The 20,440-nt window shown below is 42.0% G+C and overlaps 1 protein-coding gene across 3 annotated transcripts in view; it reads left to right on the top strand.

Annotated features, from left to right (window-relative positions):
• The first annotated feature begins 2,066 nt into the window (after nt 1–2,066).
• CFAP53 (cilia and flagella associated protein 53) overlaps nt 2,067–20,440 on the top strand; it is a 39,119-nt gene continuing 20,745 nt past the window's right edge. The window contains exons 1-5 of one of the 3 annotated variants that reach the window (XM_009433952.4): nt 2,067–2,410; nt 6,525–6,754; nt 7,510–7,683; nt 16,960–17,263; nt 17,768–17,986. In XM_009433952.4, coding sequence (XP_009432227.1) covers nt 2,174–2,410; nt 6,525–6,754; nt 7,510–7,683; nt 16,960–17,263; nt 17,768–17,986 — 1,164 coding nt within the window. In that variant the 5' untranslated portion in view covers nt 2,067–2,173. The remainder of the gene's footprint in view (nt 2,411–6,524; nt 6,755–7,509; nt 7,684–16,959; nt 17,264–17,767; nt 17,987–20,440) is intronic. The other 2 variants (XM_063795487.1, NM_001280103.1) reach the window with 2 other exon arrangements.

Here is a 20,440-nt window from a genome sequence, read left to right as displayed (position 1 = left end):
CACTTCTTTCCAAGGACCCTGAGCGATTCACTTACTTAGGCCGCGGGGGCGGGGGGTTGGCTGAAGGCTGAGGCTCTTGGTGCTCAGCACTGGCCGGACACCTTCAACCTGCTGGTGGGTCCGCCAGGGGGCGCCGGGGCGAGAAAGCCCGTAGTTCCCAGCCACAGTCACCCACCGGGGCCCTGGAGGCACCGCCCGTCACCCATCACCCCTGGCCTGGCCGCCCTGGGGCGTGGTCTCCGTCCGGCGCAAACCCCAGTACTTGGGCTAGGGTCAGAGGGAAGCTGAGTCCCCCTCTTCAAATAGTGGTAAAACAGGCAAAACCGAACCGGGGTTAAATTTCGGAGCTCGCCCAGGGTGAGGGCGGGGCTCGACGACCTAGGACGTTCGAGTGCGGCCGGGTGTCGCCAAGGGTCGGTTTACCCCATCGCCTCAGAAATTCCGACGAGGCCCTTTGGGCTGCACAACCTTGGGAATCCCCAACGGGCGGCCCCGAATCTGCACCGATTTTCCCAAGCCGTACTCCGGGCCCAAGGCGTTTTCATTGCCGCCTTCCCGGAGGATGTGTGGTGGGGGTGGTTCCGCCCGGACCGACGGGCGGGCCCGGCGCCCGTTGGACTCGAAGATCAAAGAACCGCCCCTCTGGACACTCCAGGAAACCGAGACGACCACCTAATTTGTTTCTTTTCTGTTTCAGGCCACGTAAACTCTTAGTAAATGCAAATGAGTATTTTACTGAACTGCAATTGAAAGAACCGTTATAGAAAAGAACACAAAATGACAGAATTATTAAAAGAGAAGAAAAACATTATTTCGTGGCTGAAAAGCTGAACCAGCAATTCAGGAAATGGAATTCGTATTTAGAAACATACCACATACAAAATCCGAAGTGGGTGGTTTACAAATGATTAAGGAATGCTAATTTACAGTAAATTGCGTCCTTAAGAGGGCATACACATTAGTTGTACTTATTATACGTCAGTTTGACGTAGGTACTGATTTGTTGCATGTGCTCAAGTGTTCTATGCTCACCCCCACTTTAGAATGGGAGTACCACAGTGTCATTCTTAATTGGCTTTTAGGTATTACCACCTTGCTCTTGACTGGAAATGCAACTGTGGTTACCACCTGTGCTGCAGGTCCGTCCTGGTTCCCTGATTTGTGTTTCCTGTTCTGCCTGGATCCTGATTCTCAGAAACCAGTTACTGGACTTCTGATCCACATCCTGACCCTGGTCCACTGTGACCCTCAGACTCTTAATTATGCTCCACCAGGTCGTGCCACTGCCCCACTAGTCCATTTGATCTGCCCCCATCCTAGGATATCCTGAGTCTAAGCCCTGGTTTCTGCCAATGGCAAATAGGAAGATTTTATTAACAGGTTTTAAAAAATTATTATTATTACTGGTTATTTGGTTTGACAAGGCACTTAGGCTCCCTGAGCTTTGCCTTAGCTGGAAAATAAGGATAGTATTACTTGCTATTCTATCAACCCTGTAAGATATTTGCGGCCACGCGCGGTAGCGCACCCTGTAATTCCAACACTTTGGGAGGCCGGCGGGAGGGGCAGTGGGGAGGATCGCTTGAACCCAGGAGCAGGAGTTCCGGCCTGAGCAACATAGCGGGACCCCCTGTCTCTTCAAAATTTGTTTTTAAATTAGCAGGGCGTGGTGGCGCAGGCTTTGTAGTCCCAGATACTCTGGAGGCTGAGGCCCAGGAGGACGAGGCTGCAGGGAGCCATGATCACGCCACTGCACTCCACCCTGGGCGACAGAGCGAGACCTTGTCTCAGAAAAAATCTGTGAGGTTAAAAGGCTGTGTGTGTGAAAATATCTTGGAAATTGTAAAGAACTACACAAATATAAGGTTTTCCTGTGATTATTACCGTCATCAAGATTAACCTACAGATAGTGCAAAATTTAAGCTTCCCAAAAAATGTTCGCTAACCTTTCTCATACTTTTAGACCATTACAGGATATAAATAGCAAAGTCAACTGGAATTGTAATTAGAGCTTTGATTTTTCTTGGGCTAGAGGTTTTTTCTGCCATTCTGATGAACCCTGGAGGAAGGTAGCAAGGTCGGCGGGATTTGGCCGAGGGGCGGGGTGAGGACTGCGCAGGCTCAGCTTCTCAGCTGGAAGAGGAAGTCCCGAGTGCAGGCGTCTGCGGCCCCCATGGTGACCAGACCGACTTCCGCCCGACCCGCCCACCTCTACCGGCCCCTAATCCCGCGAGGCGCACCATGGCAACCAGACTTCTGCGTCGCGGAAGCGGGTGCCGCAGGTCGCCACGGTTGGGGGAAACGCGGCGGACGCCGCCCCCGTCCCGAAGGGGACTCGAAAATGTACAGCCAGCGGTTTGGCACCGTACAGCGGGAGGTTAAGGGCCCCACCCCCAAAGTGGTGATCGTGGTAAGCACAGGATATGTCTGCCAGACCCTACAGCTTTCTCCATCTCTCCGCACTCCAGGCCTGGCCTATCCCACTTCGGCCCCCACCCGGGGCCTTCTCGAGGGGAACGGGTGTCGCCTGATGCAGTGGGTTGAATTTTGAAAGAAGGAAGATAAGGTCGCTCACCTATCTACCCCACCACTCACCCACTCATCTCCCTCTATTTTCATCCTTACAGCCTTTCATCTGCCCCCAAAGTTATAATATTTAGGTTCTGTTTTTGGAGAATCACCACTAGGGATCTTAGGGTTTTTCAGTCTCCAAGACACCGGAAGGATGTCTGTCCCCCATGCAGTGGCGAGTGTGTGTTATGGAAAGGGCACCCGGCCCAGAGACAGATCTGGGGGCAGGGCAGGCCTATGATTTGGATCTGGTCTTTCAGTCCTAGGAAAATCGTCTGAGGAAGGGGAATTAGGTTGTGAGTGGTTATAGCACCCAACGCCTTTCCTGTGCCAACTCAACCAGTAACCATTGCTGGACAGAAGTGTCCCTTCAGACCTGGGAAAAACTCAGGTGCCTGCCTCTAAGGCTGGAGTGGTAGTAGGCCAGGAAAATGTGCTTGCTGCAGAATTTGATGGTTCCTGCTGAGAACCTCAGACACTATTGGTCCATACATGTAGATTTTTTTGTTTCTACAAACTAGTTTCTACCCGCCAGAAAACTAACATGTAGGCAGAGTTATTGCTTGAGCCCCTGCTGTGTGCGCAGTATTGTGGGAGATACAGGGGTGGATACAATGATCCTGGAAGGTTAACTCTTTATTGAAGCCTGAGCCCTCCCTTCAAGGAGCTTATACAGGTCAAGTATCCCTTATCTGAAATGCTTGGGACCAGAGATGTCTAGGATTTCAGATTTTTTTTTGGATTTTGGAATACTTGCATATACATAATGCAATATCTTGGGGAGGGGACCCAAGTCTAAACACAGAATTTATTTATATTTCATTACCTCGAAGGTAATTTTATTTTCCCCTTGGGGATGCTGAATAAATATGTGTTGTTTGCTTGTGTTTTGACTGTGACCCCTTACATGAGGTCAGGTGTGAAATTTTCCACTTATGTCATCATGTGGGTGCTCAAAAAGCTTCAGATTTTGGAGCATTTCAGATTTCAGATTTTCAAATTAGGGGTGCTCAACTTGTAATCCAATTGCAAAAAAAAACTTAGGTAGAATGAAACCACTAAAGGTTAACACTGTAAATAATGATGTGCTATATTGTCTGTGATGTCAGTTGATGGATGAAAGATCAGTGATACAGTTTTATTATGCTCCACAGTGCACATAGCAAACTTCAGTCAACCTATAGACCTGCTCCTTCTTTAGGTCCAAGTACTGTAAGATCTGGAGCTGGAAAGCAGTAGATGGGACACATAAGTAGGCTGTAGGGTTCAAGGTGATAATTATAAACACACTTCATGAAGGACAGAAGATCTACTTTGGGTTCTGTATCCAAACACTGGGCTCAGGGGCTGAGCCATTGTTGGGTGCTATTACTTGTGTTGGGAACCAATAAGGAACAGAAAACAAACAAAAACACTAAACCAGAGAAGCGGGCTTATTGAATACTTTGCACCTAAGAAGAATTAAGAGGAAAAGGAGGAGGTTAGAGTTGGTGCATCTGCTCCTCCGGTGTCTGAGTGTGATAAGAAAGATAGATGTTAGAGGTAGCAGAATTGTGTTGCAAGAATTAAAGCCACCAACAGATGAGACTTGGACCCTAAACAATTCCCCAGGAGAAACCTGTGAAAAATTTAATGTCTGAAGTAATGGGACATCAAAAGGAGCAGCTATTTGATGAGTGTCTCCTAGGAATCCATTAGGAGGATACTTATTTTGCTCATTTGACAGGTGAGAAAACTAAGATTCAAAGAGATTAAGTAACTTGCTCCTTCAGTTAGTAATGGACAGAGGCCAGAATCAAACCTAGGATGTAAAGCATTGTTCTTTAAGACAACCGAACTGTAAATTGTAATCCTAATAACTATAACTGGAGATGCTACAATAACAGCCTTCAGTGACCTTGAAAACCCACAGTAGTTAGTAAAATATCCTGTGTTTTCCTGACTTTAGCATGGTTTAGAGCTGTGATGTCCAATAGGTAGCCACTAGTCACACATAGCATTTGAGCACTTGAAATGTGCCTAGAGTCACATATTGACAAGATAACATCTTGGATATATTGGTTAAATAAAATATACTATCAAAATTAACTTCCCCTGTTTCTTTTTACTTTTTTAAATGCAGCCACTTGAAAATTTAGAATTACATATCTGTTTTGCATTATATTTATATTGAACAGTACAGATTTTGAACAATACCACGACTGTGCTGGGATTGGCATCACCTTTTTTGAGAACTCCAGGTCATACCCCTAACTTATCAAGAGATTGGGTCCTTCCCAGACCAGAGTCCTTCACATGATTCCCAAGCCTTAAAAGGCTTCCTGACCCCTTGGGTACTGCTCATGGTATTGTCACCTCTTCAGCCAAAATATCCCTCAGCCCTGTTTCCTGTCCTGACAACTGGAGCCAGTGTTTCTAGATTAACTTGGTGTTTCGTTCCTGTTCTCAGCTCACACTGGGAGCCTTAATTCCTGCTGTGTATGCTGCCAAGGGTGCCACTGTGATCCTCCTCTGCTTTATTTTCACAGATCTATATTCATAAAATGCCAACTGTATTGGAGAACAGTCATCTAATTAGCTGGCTCTAGGCTCCAGATAATTCTGACATGGATTAGCTACTTTCCATGATATAACCCCCAGCATCATCTTCTGTCTCCTTACCACCCCAGGCTTGCCTTATCTTGTTCAGCTAAATCTAGGTACCTATATGTGTACCCTGAGCCCTGAATCTTTTCATTAAACTGTCTTCAAATGTTGATTTTCTTTCCTCAGGAGACTTCATTACAAACACCTAACCCTAGTATTCTGGTAATCCTGATGGTGATATTCTAAATGTAAAAGATCAGATTGACTCTCTGTCTCTTAAGAGTTTTGTTTCTATGAATCAGCACCCCAGTATCTCACAACTTACCTAAGGATGACTTGATAAAACTGTTCCTGAAAATACAAAGCTCAAGACTATGGATTTTATGGTGGCTCCAGGAGGTGCAGAAATTGCATCAAGCCCACCCAGCAACATTGTTTCATTCATTCACTCATTCATTCATTCATTCATTTCTATTGAGAACCTCACTGTAGTAGGCATTATGTTCAATGCTAGGAATACAGAAAGGAAAAAGATATAGGCTATGTGATTTCATTAAGTGTATCTATATATATTCAAATGGTACATGCATTTCTAACTTTTTTAGTGGACATTTCTGTAAAAACAGTACATTTATGAAATTCAAAGTAGCCCAAAAGGTCAGGAACACACTCTTTGCATTAAAACTTCTGGGCACCATAGAAATAGGAATAAAGTTCTACCACCAGCTTTTTTTCTTTTCCCTCCTTTCTTCCTCCCTCACTTCATTTCTTCCTTCTTAGTCAAAGATCTTTCATTATCACAACTCATTATATATCCCAATACATATACACATATATATACACACACATATACATGTATATACACACATATATATTTTTTCTATATATTCTCATAGTAGCACCTTTTCATTGAAAGTATTTTGATGTGATAACTATGGTGTCCAACCGTGAGAAGTAATGTGGAATAATGAGTGGCAATGTCAAGATCAGGAATTAGAAGACCTCTAATTCTTGTTTTATCTGCCCTATTTGAAGCAAGTTCAGCAAATCACTTAATGTCTCTGGGTTTGACTAGACAATCTCAACAGAGTCCTGTTCACATTTTTAACTTTGTAATTTCCATCAACTATTTTTCAAATGGCACATTAGAAATATTTGAGACTGTTTTGATGACATCTTAGGTATAGGCTCAGAGAATGAAACAAGTTACTCTTTAGGTGCATAAGCTGTATTCAGTTGTAGTAGGATGTATTAGTTTTTTATACCCAATTTTATTTAGTATGAGTATTGATTGAGAGCATAACTAATTGAAAATATGCAGTTGATTCTTTGGCTTATTATAAGTGATAGTTGGTTTTTGTTTTCAGAGATCCAAGCCTCCTAAAGGCCAAGGAGCTGAGCACCATCTAGAAAGAATCCGACGCAGCCATCAGAAGCATAATGCTATTTTGGCTTCCATTAAGTCAAGTGAGCGGGATCGCTTGAAAGCTGAGTGGGACCAGCACAATGACTGCAAGATTTTGGACAGCCTTGTGCGAGCAAGAATCAAGGATGCTGTGCAAGGGTTTATCATTAACATTGAAGAAAGACGAAATAAGTAAGGCTCACAAACCTGGGACATAAACCATGAAATATTCCTAAAACCACAATTTGAGATTGACCAGTCAAAAATCAAATTTAGCAAGGATCATGGCTGAGATATTTATATTAAATCCATAGCTATTGCTGGTTAATATTTTTAATATTTTTATTTGTGATAGCCTGTATTTTGATGAAAAATAATATATTGTTTCATATTTCATTATTTTGATTGAAACCTGTTCATTTTACTCTTTTGTTAAAAATATATATTTCGTATCTTATTTGTATGTGATCAAATAAAATATGGTGCAGTTGGTTGGGCTTAGTGGGTCATGCCTATAATCCTACCACTTTGGGAGGCTGAGGTGGGAGGATTGTTTGAGCCCAGGAGTTTGAGACCAGCCTGGGCAACACAGTGAGACCCCATCTCTACAAAAAATAAAAAACAGCTGGGCATAGGGGCACCTGCCTGTAGTCCCAGCTGTTCAGGAGGCTGAGGTGGGAGGATCACCTGAGCCCAGGAGGTCAAGGCTGCAGTGAGCCATGATCACACTGCATTCCAGCCTGGGTGACAGAGCGAGATCCTGTCTCAAAACAAAAACAAAAACAAAAACAAAAACAAAAAAACAAACAAACCAGTCTTATTCTGTGGAAGACTGCAGTGATCTTTCTCTTCTTACAAATTAGACCTATAGTTCTGAAATTGAATATAACAATGATGCATGTAGCATGACAGTTTTCTTTTTTTTTTTTTTTGGCTTTTTGTTTCAGGCTACGTGAGCTTTTAGCATTAGAAGAAAATGAGTATTTTACAGAAATGCAATTGAAGAAAGAAACCATTGAGGAGAAAAAAGATAGGATGAGAGAGAAAACTAAATTACTAAAAGAGAAGAATGAAAAAGAGAGGCAGGATTTTGTGGCTGAAAAGCTAGACCAGCAATTCAGGTAATGAAATCAGAAAACACACAAACAGAATCCAAAGTTGGTACATTAAAATAGATTTAAGAATGCTAATTTAAAGTAAATTAGTCTTAAGAGGATATACAGAGTAGTTGTAACTATAAGTCTTGGCAATATATTACATATCATTGAATAATACAGTGTGTGCTTGAGAACTATGTTCTAATGTTCTGTGCTTGCTTCTCAATTAGAATGGAAGTAACAAAGGAGACTATGTTACTGAACTTTAGGTATTAACCTCACCCTTGCTGTTGGCAGGAAGTTCTTCAAAAGCCCCTGTGCCAAGGAATCTTTGGTAAAGTTGGGCTTTCCCCCTGCTGCTGTAGTCTCTACCTGTGCTGCATGTGTGCTTGGGTTCCCTGGGGGGTTTTTCGGTTGTCATTTTTTGAGACAGGGTCTTGCTCTGTCATCCAGGCTGGAGTGCAGTGGCATGATCATGACTACAACCTCCACCTCCTGAGCCCAAAGTGATCCTCCCACCTCAGCCTCTCAAGTAGCTGAGACTATAGGCACGCGCCACTGTGCCCAGCTAATTTTTTTGTATTTTTTGTAGAGACGGGGGTTTCGTCATGTTGCGCAGGGTGGTTTTGAACTCTTGGACTCAAGTGATCCACTCACCTCAGCTACCCAAAGTATTAGGATTACAGGCATGAGCCACCATGCCCGGCCCTCTCTACTCTCTTCTTTATTGTCTGTTTCCTTGCCTGGTATTCTGATCACTGGGGTCTGATCACCTGGACTTATAAGGCACTTCCTGACCCAGACCCATGGTGACCCTCGGTTTTCAGACCCCTGGTCTTTACTGTACTCAATCTACTCAATCTGGTCCTGTGGTTGCCTCCGTATCCCTTTTCATTGTGGTTTTCCATCGTAGGATACTCTGAGTCTGTGCCCTGATAGACTACCCACTACTGTGCACTTACACAGAGGGAAGATTTGTATGGGAGTACCCAAGAGTGATCCTCTGAGATGATCTATAGTGTTATATAATCAGAAGCTTGGCAGATGCTTTTAGTTTCACAAACCAAGACATTCCTTACCTCTAAAGCAAAAATATACTAAATAGTCTCCCTCCCTAGAGCTACAGCTCTTAGAACAAGAGCTATTATATATTTATAATGTTATTATGATTCCTCAGTTATATATTCAGTGCTTCTGATACTTCTAAGAGTGTAAACATTAAGAATTGCTGTTATTTGGCTGGGCACAGTGGCTCACACCTATAATCCCAGCACTTTGATCACTTGAGGCCAGGAGTTTGAGACCAGCCTGGGCAACATAGTGGGACCTTATTTCCACAAAAAATAAAAAAATTGGCCGGGCGCAGTGGCTCATGTCTGTAATTCCAGCACTTTGGGAGGCTGAGGTGGGTGTATTACCTGAGGTCAGGAGTTCAAGACTGGTCTGGCCAACATGGTGAAACCTAACTCTACTAAAAATACAAAAATTAGCCGGGCATGGTGGCACACGCCTGTAATTATTGACTATAGTCATCCTGTTGTGCTATCAAATAGTAGGTCTTATTCATTCATTCTTTTTTTTTTTTTGGTACCCATTAACTGTCCCCACCTCCACCCCCAACCCCCCACTATCCTTCCCAGCCTCTGGTAACCATCCTTCTCTATCTCCATGAGTTCAATTGTTTTGATTTTTAGATCCCACAAACTAGTGAGAACATGCAATGTTTGTCTTTCTGTGCCTGGCTTATTTCACTTAACATAATGACCTCCAGTTCCATCCATAGTGTTATAAATGACTGGATTTCATTCTTTGTTATAGCTGAATAATACTCCATTGTGCATGTGTACCACATTTTCTTTATCCATTCATCTGTTGATGGACACTTAGGTTGCTTCCAAATCTTAGCTGTTGTAAACAGCACTACAACAAACATAGGAGTTTAGCTATCTCTTCAATATACTGATTTCCTTTCTTTTGGACCTATACCCAGCAGTGGGATTGCTGGATCTTATGGTAGCTCTGTTTTTAGTTTTTTGAGGAACCTCCAAACTGTTCTCCATAGTGGTTGTATTACATTCCCACAAACAGTGTACAAGGGTTCCCTTTTCTCTGCATCCTCACCAGGATTTGTTATTGCCTGTCTTTTAGATATAAGCAATTTTAACTGGGGTGAAATAATATCTCACTGTAGTTTTGATCTGCATTTCTCTGATGATCTGTGATGTTGGGCACCTTTTCATATGCCTGTTTGCCATTTGTATGTGTTCTTTTGAGAAATGTCTGTTGAAATCTTTTGTCCATTTTTTGATTGGAATATTGGATTTTTTTCTTATGGAATTGTTTGAGCTCCTTATATATTCTGGTTATTAATCTCTTTTCAGAGGGATAGTTTGCAAATATTTTCTCCCATTCTGTGGGTTGTCTCTTCACTTTGTTGATTGTATCTTTTGCTGTGCAGAAGCTTTTTAACTTGATATGATCCCATTTGTCCATTTTTGCTTTGGTTGCCTGTGCTTATAGGGTATTGCTCCAGAAATCTTTGCCCAGTCCAATGTCCTAGAGATTTTTCCCCAATGTTTCTTGTAGTAGTTTCATAGTTTGAGGTCTTAGATTTAAGTCTTGGATCTATTTTGATTTGATTTTTGCATATGATAAAAGATAGGGTCTATTTTCATTCTTTTGCATATGGATATCCAGTTTTCCCAGCATCATATATTGAAGAGACTGTCTTTTCCCTAGTGCATGTTCTTGGCTCCTTTGTCAAAAATGAGTTCACTGTAAGTGTATAGATTTGTTTCTGGGTTCTCTATTCTTTTTCATTGGTTTATGTGTCTGTTTTTATGCCAGTACCATGCTGTTTGAGGTACTATAGCTCTGTAGTATAATTCGAAGTTAGGTAATGTGATTCCTCCAGATTTGTTATTTTTGCTTAGAATAGCTTTGGCTATTCTGAATCTTTTGTGGTTCCATACAAATTTTAGGATTGTTTTTTCTTTTCTTTTCTTATTTTCTTTTATTTCATTTTATTTTGAGACAGGGTCTCATTCAGTTGTCCAGCCTGGAGTGTATGTTGCCCAAGCTGGAATACAGTTACAGGATCTCAGCTCCCTGCAACCTCTGCCTCCCAGGTTAGGTTCAAGCAGTTCTCCTGCCTCAGCCTCCCAAGTAGCTGGGACCACAGGTGTGTACTGCCACCCTCAGCTAATTTTTGTATTTTTAATAGAGACGGGGTTTCCCTATGTTGCCCAGGCTGGTGTCGAACTGCTAGTCTCAAGTGATCCACCCACCTTGGCCTCCCAAAGTTCTGGGATTACAGGCATGAGCAACTGTTTTTTCTGTTTCTGTGAAGAATGTTATTGGTATTTTGATAGGGATTGCATTTTGTCTGTAGATTGCTTTGGGTAGTATAGATGTTTTAATAATATTGATCCTTCCAATCCAAGAACATGGAATATGTTTCAATTTTTTGATGTCCTCTTCAATTTCTTTCATCAGTGTTTTATGGTTTTCGTTGTAGAGATCTTTCACTTCTTTGGTTAATTCCTAGGTAATTTTATTTATGGCTATTGTAAATGGGATTACTTTTTAAATTTCTTTTTCACGTTGTTCAGTGTAAGCATATAGAAATGCTATTGGTTTTTGTATGTTGATTTTGTATCCTGCAACTTTACTGAATTTGTTTTGCAGTTCTAAGACTTTTCTTGTGGAGTCTAGATTTTTCCAAATATAAGATCGTGTCATCTGCAAACAAGGATAATTTGACTTCTTACTTTGAAATTTGGATGCCCATTATATCTTTCTCTTGTCTGATTGCTCTAGCTAGGACTTCCAGTGCTATGTTGAATAATAGTAGTGATGGTGCATTTTGCCCCTTTTTTCAGATACATCTCTCAGTGCAGTGATGATCACATGAATGACCCATGGAATGCCCTAAATCATCGATTTCATCTGTCTTTTAATTTTAGAGTAACTGGCTAAAGTTTTTGTATTCAGAAGGGATTTTTACGGTCCAAAATATTACCTGGAAATGTTTAAAACATAGCCATTAGCATTCATTCATTCAGTAAGTATTTTTGGGCTCCTACTTCATGCCGGGCTCTGTGAGAGTGAGTGTCACTTAGGTTGTTAGGTCATCTAGTATGAGTGGGGCAAGGTGTGTATCATGTTAAGCCAGATTCAGGAATGGATGATCCAAAAATACCTGAGTTTAAATCTGGTGGAATACAGAAGGAATACAAGAGTTCATTTTTCATAGCACTCAAAATTTGAGTAGACCAGAAATCCAAAGGTCAACAGATGTGAAAAAGCAGCAAAATGACATCTGTGGAGGGATCAAGACATGGTGCAGAGAAAAGCTTCTTCCATCTGCTCTTTCTGTCATGAATTCGCTATTAATAATATGGACAGCCCTAAACCCTCAACCCTCCTACTAGAGGCCAAAAGGAGAAGTAAGCCATTGCAGTGAGTAGTAGATAAAAGTTGCAGATGCAGCTGCTAAAAGTAAATTCCCTCTCAAAAGGAGAGGGAATGGGAAGTTTCAGGGCTTGGGGAGCTGCTGAAGGAGGGCAGTGAAGAAACCCGGAGTAGTAACGCACAGGGCCAGAAGCGACTTGCCACCCTCCTTGGCTTGTAGATGGATAACTGAGTTCTACAGGTAGGGATTTGTCTAGGTCTTAAGCTTGAGGTAACCAAAAGAGGATTAGACTTGGATTTTCAAGCCTGTGTAAAGCATGCACTCATACCCTGTCCTCAGTGGGATTTGGACATCTTTGCTACTGGTTGCTGGGGGGAAAAGATGCTGTGGGTGGAAAATGGTATATTAGCCAAGTGACTCTCAATGGACCATTCATATATTTTCTACTCCCTAGTAAATTTATCTTAACATATTAAGAAAACAAAATGGTTCGTAAGTGGTTGTGCTTTTAAAATTTATGGATTTAGCAACATTTTACAGATTTCACTTGTATGACTGAGTTTTTGCTAGTTAGATGAATTGTTAAAAATCTTAAAGAAACGAATGTATCCTATAGTAATATAATTTGAAAACAAATTGTTTTTAGTGTTTTGAGTGCAGCACTGCCAACTCCTCAGCATAGATCCTCAGACATACTTTTGAGTAAGGATGCGTTATTAGACCCTATTACTGAAAATACAGTTGAGGCTTTAATATGTATATTAATATAAAGCAGAATGAAAATTTTCCTCTTTTTTTTTGTATTCCATTGTATAAATATACCACAATTTATTTCTTCTCCTGGTGACAGTCATTTCAGTTATTTTCAGTTTGGGACTCTTATGAATAAAGCTACGATGAATAGACATGTCCTTTGATGGCATATGCATTCATTTCTCTTTGATATATTCAGTGGCATTCATAGAATATTTGATACCTGGAGTAGATCATTTTTAGTGATCCCTATCTTCTATACAGCAAAATTATTTTCAGCAATAATAATGAAATGAAATGGATAATAATGACAAGAAAAAATTACCAGTGGTTTTGTTTTGTATTTAATTTTTAATTTTAAATAATTATATGTTTACAGAAAGTGCACAGATAGTACAGAGATCCCATTTACCCTTCACCTAGTTTCCCTCAATGGTTATATCTTACATAATTGTAATACAATATTAAGACAAGGAAACTGACAGTCATGCAAGGTGTGTGTAGAGTTCTGTGCCATTTTATCACCTGTAGACTGTGTAACCACCCTGCAATCAAGATACAGAACTATTCCATCACTGCAAAAATCTCCTTCATGTTACTCTTCTAGAGTCATGCCCACTACTCTCACCCCCATCATTCCTAACCCTGGCAACAACTAATCTCTATCCCCATAATTTCATCATTTTAAGAATGTTATATAAATGGAATCACACAATATGTGATCTTTAGAGATTGGCCTTTTTCACTCAACATAATGCCTTTGAGGTCCATCCAAGTTGTTGGAGGTATTGTTCGTTTGTCTTTTTTATTGCTGAGTAGTATTCCATTGCATGAATGTACCTCAGTTTGGTTAAACCGTTCACTTACTGAAGGACATTTTGGTTGTTTCTAGTTTTGCTCTATTATAAGTAAATCTGACAGGAACGTTTGTGTACAGGTTTTTGTGTGAGCATATGTTTTTGTTTATTGAGGATAATTATCATATACTATTGCTGGATCATATGCAAATTTGTTTTGTTTTGTTTGAGACAGAGTTTCACTCTTGTTGCCCAGGCTGGAATGAAATGGCGTGATCTCGGCTCACTGCAGCCTCTGCCTCCTGGGTTCAAGTGATTCTCCTACCTCAGTCTCCCGAGTAGCTTGGATTACAGGCATGCACCAACCAAGCCCGGCTAATTTTTTGTATTTTTAGTAGAGATGCAGTTTCTCCATGTTGGTCAGGCTGGTCTTGAACTCCCGACCTCAGGTGATCCATCCACCTTGGCCTCCCAAAGTGCTGAGATTACAGGCGTGAGCCACCACTCCCAGCCATAAATGTAATTTTTTCTTTTTTAATAAACACTAATTTCCTAGAGTAATTTCCTAGAGTAGCTGTACCATTTTATAATCCCACCAGCAGTATATGAGAGATCCAGTTTTTCCACATCCTGGTCCTTTTGGTAGTGGCGTTATTGTTTTGTTTTGTTTTTATTTTTAGCTGTTCTAATAGGCGTGCTGCGATATCTCATCATGGGCTTAATTGGCATTTACCTAATGGCTGGTGATGTTGAGCAACTTTTCATGTGCTTATTTTCCATCTGTACATTTTCTTTGGTGAAATGTCTCTTTATATCTTTTGCCCATTTCTAATTAGATTTTTAGAATTTAGCTTGTTTTAGCTGCTAAGTTTTTGCCTTTTTTTTTTTTTAGCTGTTAAGTTTTAAGGATTCTTTATGTATTCTAGACAGTACTTCTTTGTCCGATACGTGGTTTTTTTCCTAGACTATAGCTTATCTTTTTTTTTAAATGGTTTTTTCTTTTCTTTTCCCAGACATTCAGCAGTCTTGTCTTATTTATCCTATTAAAAGGATCTTTTACAGAGCAAAAGCTTTTAATATTAATGAAATCAAATTTGTCAATATTTCTTTTATGGATTGTGCTTTTGGTACATTATGAAATTTCTTTTTAAATGCCCTGTAATTATACACAGTTAATGATTAGACCCCAGATTAAGGTAGGCATTTCGAGGGTTTGTTTTGGGGTGTTTTTATTAACGAATACCCTAGGATGTTTGGTCAGAATGCCTGTGGGTCAGAGGTAGTCTTGCCTCTGTCAGTTGCTGGCAGAGGTGATGCAATGAAACACCAAAGAATCCAAACTCCAGGGCCACACTGCCAGCTCTTCAGTCCCAGTTCTACCACATATGAAATGGACAAACTTAGGTAAGATGCTTAACTGCTGTGTGCTTCCATTTCCTCATCTGTAAACCAAGGACAATAAAAATAATAAAAATAAATTTGCAGTAATGTTCATTGCCATATTGATTATTATGAAGATTACAAGAGTTCATATGTGTTAAAGTGCTTAGAATAGTGTCTGGCAGATAATAAGCACTTAATAACTTTTGCTAATAATATTCCTACTACTGGTTATGTGACTTGGGAAGACACTTAGGCTCCCTGAGTCTCTGTTGCTTTAACTCTAAGATGGGGATGATACCTGCTACCTGTAAACTATAAAGCACTCACAAACATAAAGTTTTCCTCTTATCAATGATTATTATCATTAGAATAAATAGATATTCTGTCTATCATTTAATTTATTTTTTTAGAAACAGGGTCTTACGGCTGGGCGCAGTGGCTCACGCCTGTAATCCCAGCACTTTGGGAGGCTGAGGCGGGTGGATCACAAGGTCAGGAGATCAAGACCATCCTGGGTAACACGGTGAAACCCCATCTCCACTAAAAATACAAAAAATTCTCCGGGCGTGGTGGTGGGCGCCTGTGGTCCCAGCTACTCCGGAGGCTGAGGCCGGGGAATGGCGTGAGCCCGGGAGGCAGAGCTTGCAGTGAGCCAAGATCGTGCCACTGCACTCCAGCCTGGGCGACAGAGCGAGACTCCGTCTCAAAAAAAAAAAAAAAAAAGAAACAGGGTCTTACTGACCTAGAGTGCAGGTTAGAATGCATTGGTATGGTCCTAGCTCACTGCAGCCTCAAACTCCTGAGTTCAAGTGGTCTTCTTGCCTCAGTCTCCCAAGTAGCTAGGACTACAGGCGTGTGCCAGCATGCCTAGCTAATTTTTAAAAAATTTTTGTAGAGACAAGGTCTCACTGTGTTTCCCAGGCTAGTCCTAGTCTCCAGCGATCCTCCTGCCTTGGCCTCCCAAAGTGTTGGGATTACAGATATGAGTCACCATGTCTGGCCAGATATCCTATCTAGCTATAGTGAGCATCTCAGCCTGGTGTAGTGGCTCATGCCTATAATCCCAGCATTTTGGAAGGCTGAGGCAGGAGGGTCACTTCAGACTAGGATTTTGAGACCAGCCCTGGCAACATAGCAAGACTCTGTCTCTACAAAAATAAAAATTTTTTAATTAGCCAGACACGGTGACATGTGCTTATAGTCTCAGCTACTTGGGAGGCTAAGGTGGGAGGATCACTTGAGGCCAGGAGTTCAAAGATGCAGTGAGCCATGATCACGCCACTGCATTCCAGCCTGGGCGACAGAGTGAGACCTTGTCTCTTAAAAAAAAAAGTGAGCAGCTGGGTACGGTGGCTCACGCCTCTAATCCCAGCACTTTGGGAGGCTGAGGTGGGCGGATCACAAGATCAGGAGATCAAGACCATCCTGGCTAACACGGTGAAACCCCGTCTCTACTAAAAATACAAAAAAATTAGCCAGGCGTGGTGGTGGGCACCTGTAGTCCCAGCTACTCAGAAGGCTGAGGCAGGAGAATGGCATGAACCCGAGAGGCAGAGCTTACAGTGAGCTGAGATGGTGCCACCGCACGCCAGCCTGGGCAACAGAGCGAGACTCTGTCTCAAAAAAAAAAAAAAAGTAAGCAACCCTAAATTAGGGGTTCTCAAAGTCAAGTGAATAGGTCAGTCATTGGGGTTAACAGGTTGAGTTTTTGATCTGAGATCACACAGGAAATGGAGTCAGGGCTGCCTTTGCTTTACTCCAGTTTCCATAGTCAGGCTGTGCCATCCTGGTGCTTGCCCTCCCTGCTGCTCCCTCTTGTTTCCTGTGCTCCGATGGCCTGCATCCAGGTCTCTGATTTTTCTTGCTTCATTGTGTGATTGTACAGATGTGTGCCTCAATAGAGCAGTGCCTCACGAAAGGCTGGGTTTTGTCTTTTTAAAATTTTCCTTTCAGGGAACGCTGTGAGGAGCTCCGTGTTGAATTGTTTTGTATCCATCAGAAGAAGGTGTGTGAGGAGCGGAAAGCACAGATTGCATTTAATGAGGAGCTGAGCAGGCAAAAGCTGGTGGAAGAGCAGATGTTCTCCAAACTCTGGGAGGAAGACCGATTAGCCAAGGAAAAGCGAGAAGCCCAAGAGGCGAGGAGACAGAAAGAGCTGATGGAGAACACACGCCTGGGGCTGAATGCCCAGATCACCAGCATCAAGGCACAAAGGCAGGCGACACAGCTGCTGAAGGAAGAGGAGGCACGCCTTGTGGTGGGCCTTTAAAATGCTTGTTAGAGGGTGATCAATGCCATGGGTGTAGTATAGTTTGCAGGCCTGTTACAGTACAGTTTGTCTGATGGCCTGGGCTAGTTCATAGGCACATTTCCATTTTTGGACTCCTAGTGCTGTTTAATAATGTATCCAAATGTGTGGTGCAGAGTTTATAGAAGGGTCAAGTGTGGAAGGCCAACGCACCCACAGGTGGAGAATGGTGGTGGATGATGGGTACTGGGATTAAAAGTAGTTTCTCTTTATACTTTTCTGTTTTCAACTCTACAACTATTTATTACATTATAATCACACATGCCCAGGCAATTTTCACAGTTTTATTGCTGACTCAGCTACGAAAAGGAAGGTTTTCTTTCTTACAGCCTCTCTAAATCCAGGTGTGTGTGTATTTCCAGAAATCCTTTATTCCCATCTCTGAAGTCAAATGCACTAACTTGTCTTGTCCAACTGTACTGATGCATTATCTTTATTATGATTCTACCTTAGGAAAGTAACAACGCACAGATTAAACATGAGAATGAACAGGATATGCTAAAGAAACAGAAGGCAAAGCAGGAAACTAGGACCATTTTGCAAAAAGCCCTACAAGAGAGGATAGAACATATTCAGCAGGAATACAGAGACGAACAGGACTTGAACATGAAGCTCGTGCAAAGGGCCCTTCAAGACTTACAGGAAGAGGCAGATAAAAAGAAACAAAAAAGAGTAAGACATTTTTTTGGTGCCTGCTACCTGCTGGAAGGGATTCCTTACTGAGTTCTCAGTCTTGTGGAAGATGGCTTCAAATATATAGCAGTGCTACTCTGAGTGTGGTCCACAAGCCAACAGCATCAGCACCATCTGGGAAAATGTTAGAAACAGAAATTCCCAGGCTCCAGAATCAGGATCTCCCAATCAAAATCATGACAGGGGCAGGAAATCTGTGTTTCAGCACACTCCCCCAGGTGATTCTGATGCTAACTAAAGTTTGAGAACTCCTGGAATTTGAGAAAGACATTACTCAGAAAGTGACATTTGAGTTGGACCTTAAAGGATATGTAAAGTTTTGTCAGGCAAAAAGAGAAGGGAAAGGCATTCAGTATTGAGTTAACTACCTATACGTTTGGAATTTGGATTGAACTTTTAAGAGTGTTTTGTTTCTCCCACAAGTGCTTTTTCTTGTTTTTACCTGGTTCTTAGTGTGCATGTACTTTGTTTTTTAATTAAACTTCTCTCTCTCTCTCTCTTTTTTTTTTTTTTTTTTTTTTTGTTTTTTTGAGACAGGGGTCTCACGCTGTAACCCAGGCTGGAGTGCAGTGGCATAATCATGGCTCACTGTAGCCTCGCCCTCCTGGGCTCAAGCAATCCTCCCACCTCAGCCTCCCGAGTAGCTGGGACTACAGACATCCACCACCTAGCCTGGCTAATTTATGTATTTTTTGTAGAGACAGGGTTTTGCCAAGTTGCCCAGCCTGGTCTGGAGTGGGCTCAAGTGATCCTCCCACCTCAGCCTCCTAAAATGCTGGGATTACAGGTGTGAACTACTGTGCCTGGATAAACTTTTCATTTTGATATGATTGTAGATTCACATGCAGTTTTAAGAAATAATACAGAGAGATTCCTTGTACCTAAAGCTCTGGTTCCCTCAATGGTAATATCTTGCAAAACTATAGTACCATGCCAGTCAGGATGTTGACATTGATATAATCAAGATACTGAACATCTCATCATCACCAGGATCTCTCATATTGCCCTTTTATAGACACACCTACTTCCCTCTTGCCCCACCCCCTTCTTAACCCTGTTCTTCATTTCTATAATTTTATTATTTTGGGAATGTTATATTAGTAGAATCATATAGTGTGTAATCTTTTCAGATAGCCTTTTTCACTTAGCATAACCCTCAGGAGATTTGTCCAACTTTTTGGATCTATCAATAGTTGTTTCTTTTTCTTTTTATTTTTTTTAAATTTTTTTTTTTGAGACAGTCTTGCCCTGTCACTCAGGCTGGAGTGCAGTGGTGTGGTCTCAGCTCCCTGCAGCCTCAACTTCCCAGGCTCAACTGATACTTCAGCCTCAGCCTCCTGAGTAGTTGGGATTACAGGCGCAAGCCACCATGCTCAGCTAGTTTTCTTATTTTTTGTAGAGATGGGGTCTCACTATGCTGCCCAGGCTGGTCTTGAACTCTTGGGCTCAAGTAATCCTCCTGCCTTGGCCTCCCAAAGTGTTGTGTTTACAGGCATGAGCCACTGCACCCAGCCTTCTTTTGATTCTTTTTTTTTTTTTTTTTTTGAGATAGAATTTTGCTCTTGTTGCCCAGGCTGGAGTGCAGTGGCGTGATCTCGGCTCACTGCAACCTCCGCCTCATGGGTTCAAGCGCTTTTCCTGTCTCAGCCTCCCGAGTAGCTGGGATTACAGGCGGGTGCCACTGCGTCTGGCTAATTTTTGTGTTTTTAGTAGAGACAGGGTTTCGCCATGTTGGCCAGGCTGGTCTCAAACTCCTGACCTCAGGTAATCAACCTGCCTCGGCCTCCCAATTTATTCTTGAGTAGTGTTCATGGTATAGATTTACCACAGTTTGTTTAGCCATTCACCTGTTGAAGGACATTTGAGTTGTTTCCAGGTTATGGCTATTATGAGTAAAGCTGCTATAATCATTTGAGTACAGGTTTTTCTGTGAACACATTCTCACTTTTTTTTTTTTTTTTTAGGCGGAGTCTTGCTCTGTCACCCAGGCTGGAGTGCAGTGGCATGGTCTCGGCTCACTGTAACCTCCACCTCCCGGGTTCAAGTGATTCTCCTGCCACAGCCCCCTGAGTAGCTAGGATTACAGGTGTGTGCCACCATGCCTGGCTAATTTTTTCTATTTTTAGTAGAGATGGGATATCACCATGTTGGCCAGGCTGGTCTCAAACTCCCAACCTCAAGTGACCCACCCACCTTAGCCTCCCAAAGTGCTTGGATTACAGGCATGAGCCACCACACCTGGCACAAATCATCATTTCTATGAGATAAATGCCTAGAAGAGCAATTGCTATGTCATATAGTAATTGCATGTTTAGTTTTTTAAAGAAACTGCTAAACTGTTTTTCAGAGTAGCCATACCATGTTACATTCCCACCAGCAATACATGAGCAATCCAGTTTCTCCACATCCTCACCAGCATTTGGTGCTATCACT

This window comes from Pan troglodytes, chromosome 17, assembly GCF_028858775.2.
Source record: "Pan troglodytes isolate AG18354 chromosome 17, NHGRI_mPanTro3-v2.0_pri, whole genome shotgun sequence".
Classification (NCBI taxonomy): Eukaryota; Metazoa; Chordata; class Mammalia; order Primates; family Hominidae; genus Pan; species Pan troglodytes.
The sequence above is the reverse complement of the archived record's forward strand: the minus strand, read 5'-3'. Positions and strand labels throughout refer to the sequence as shown.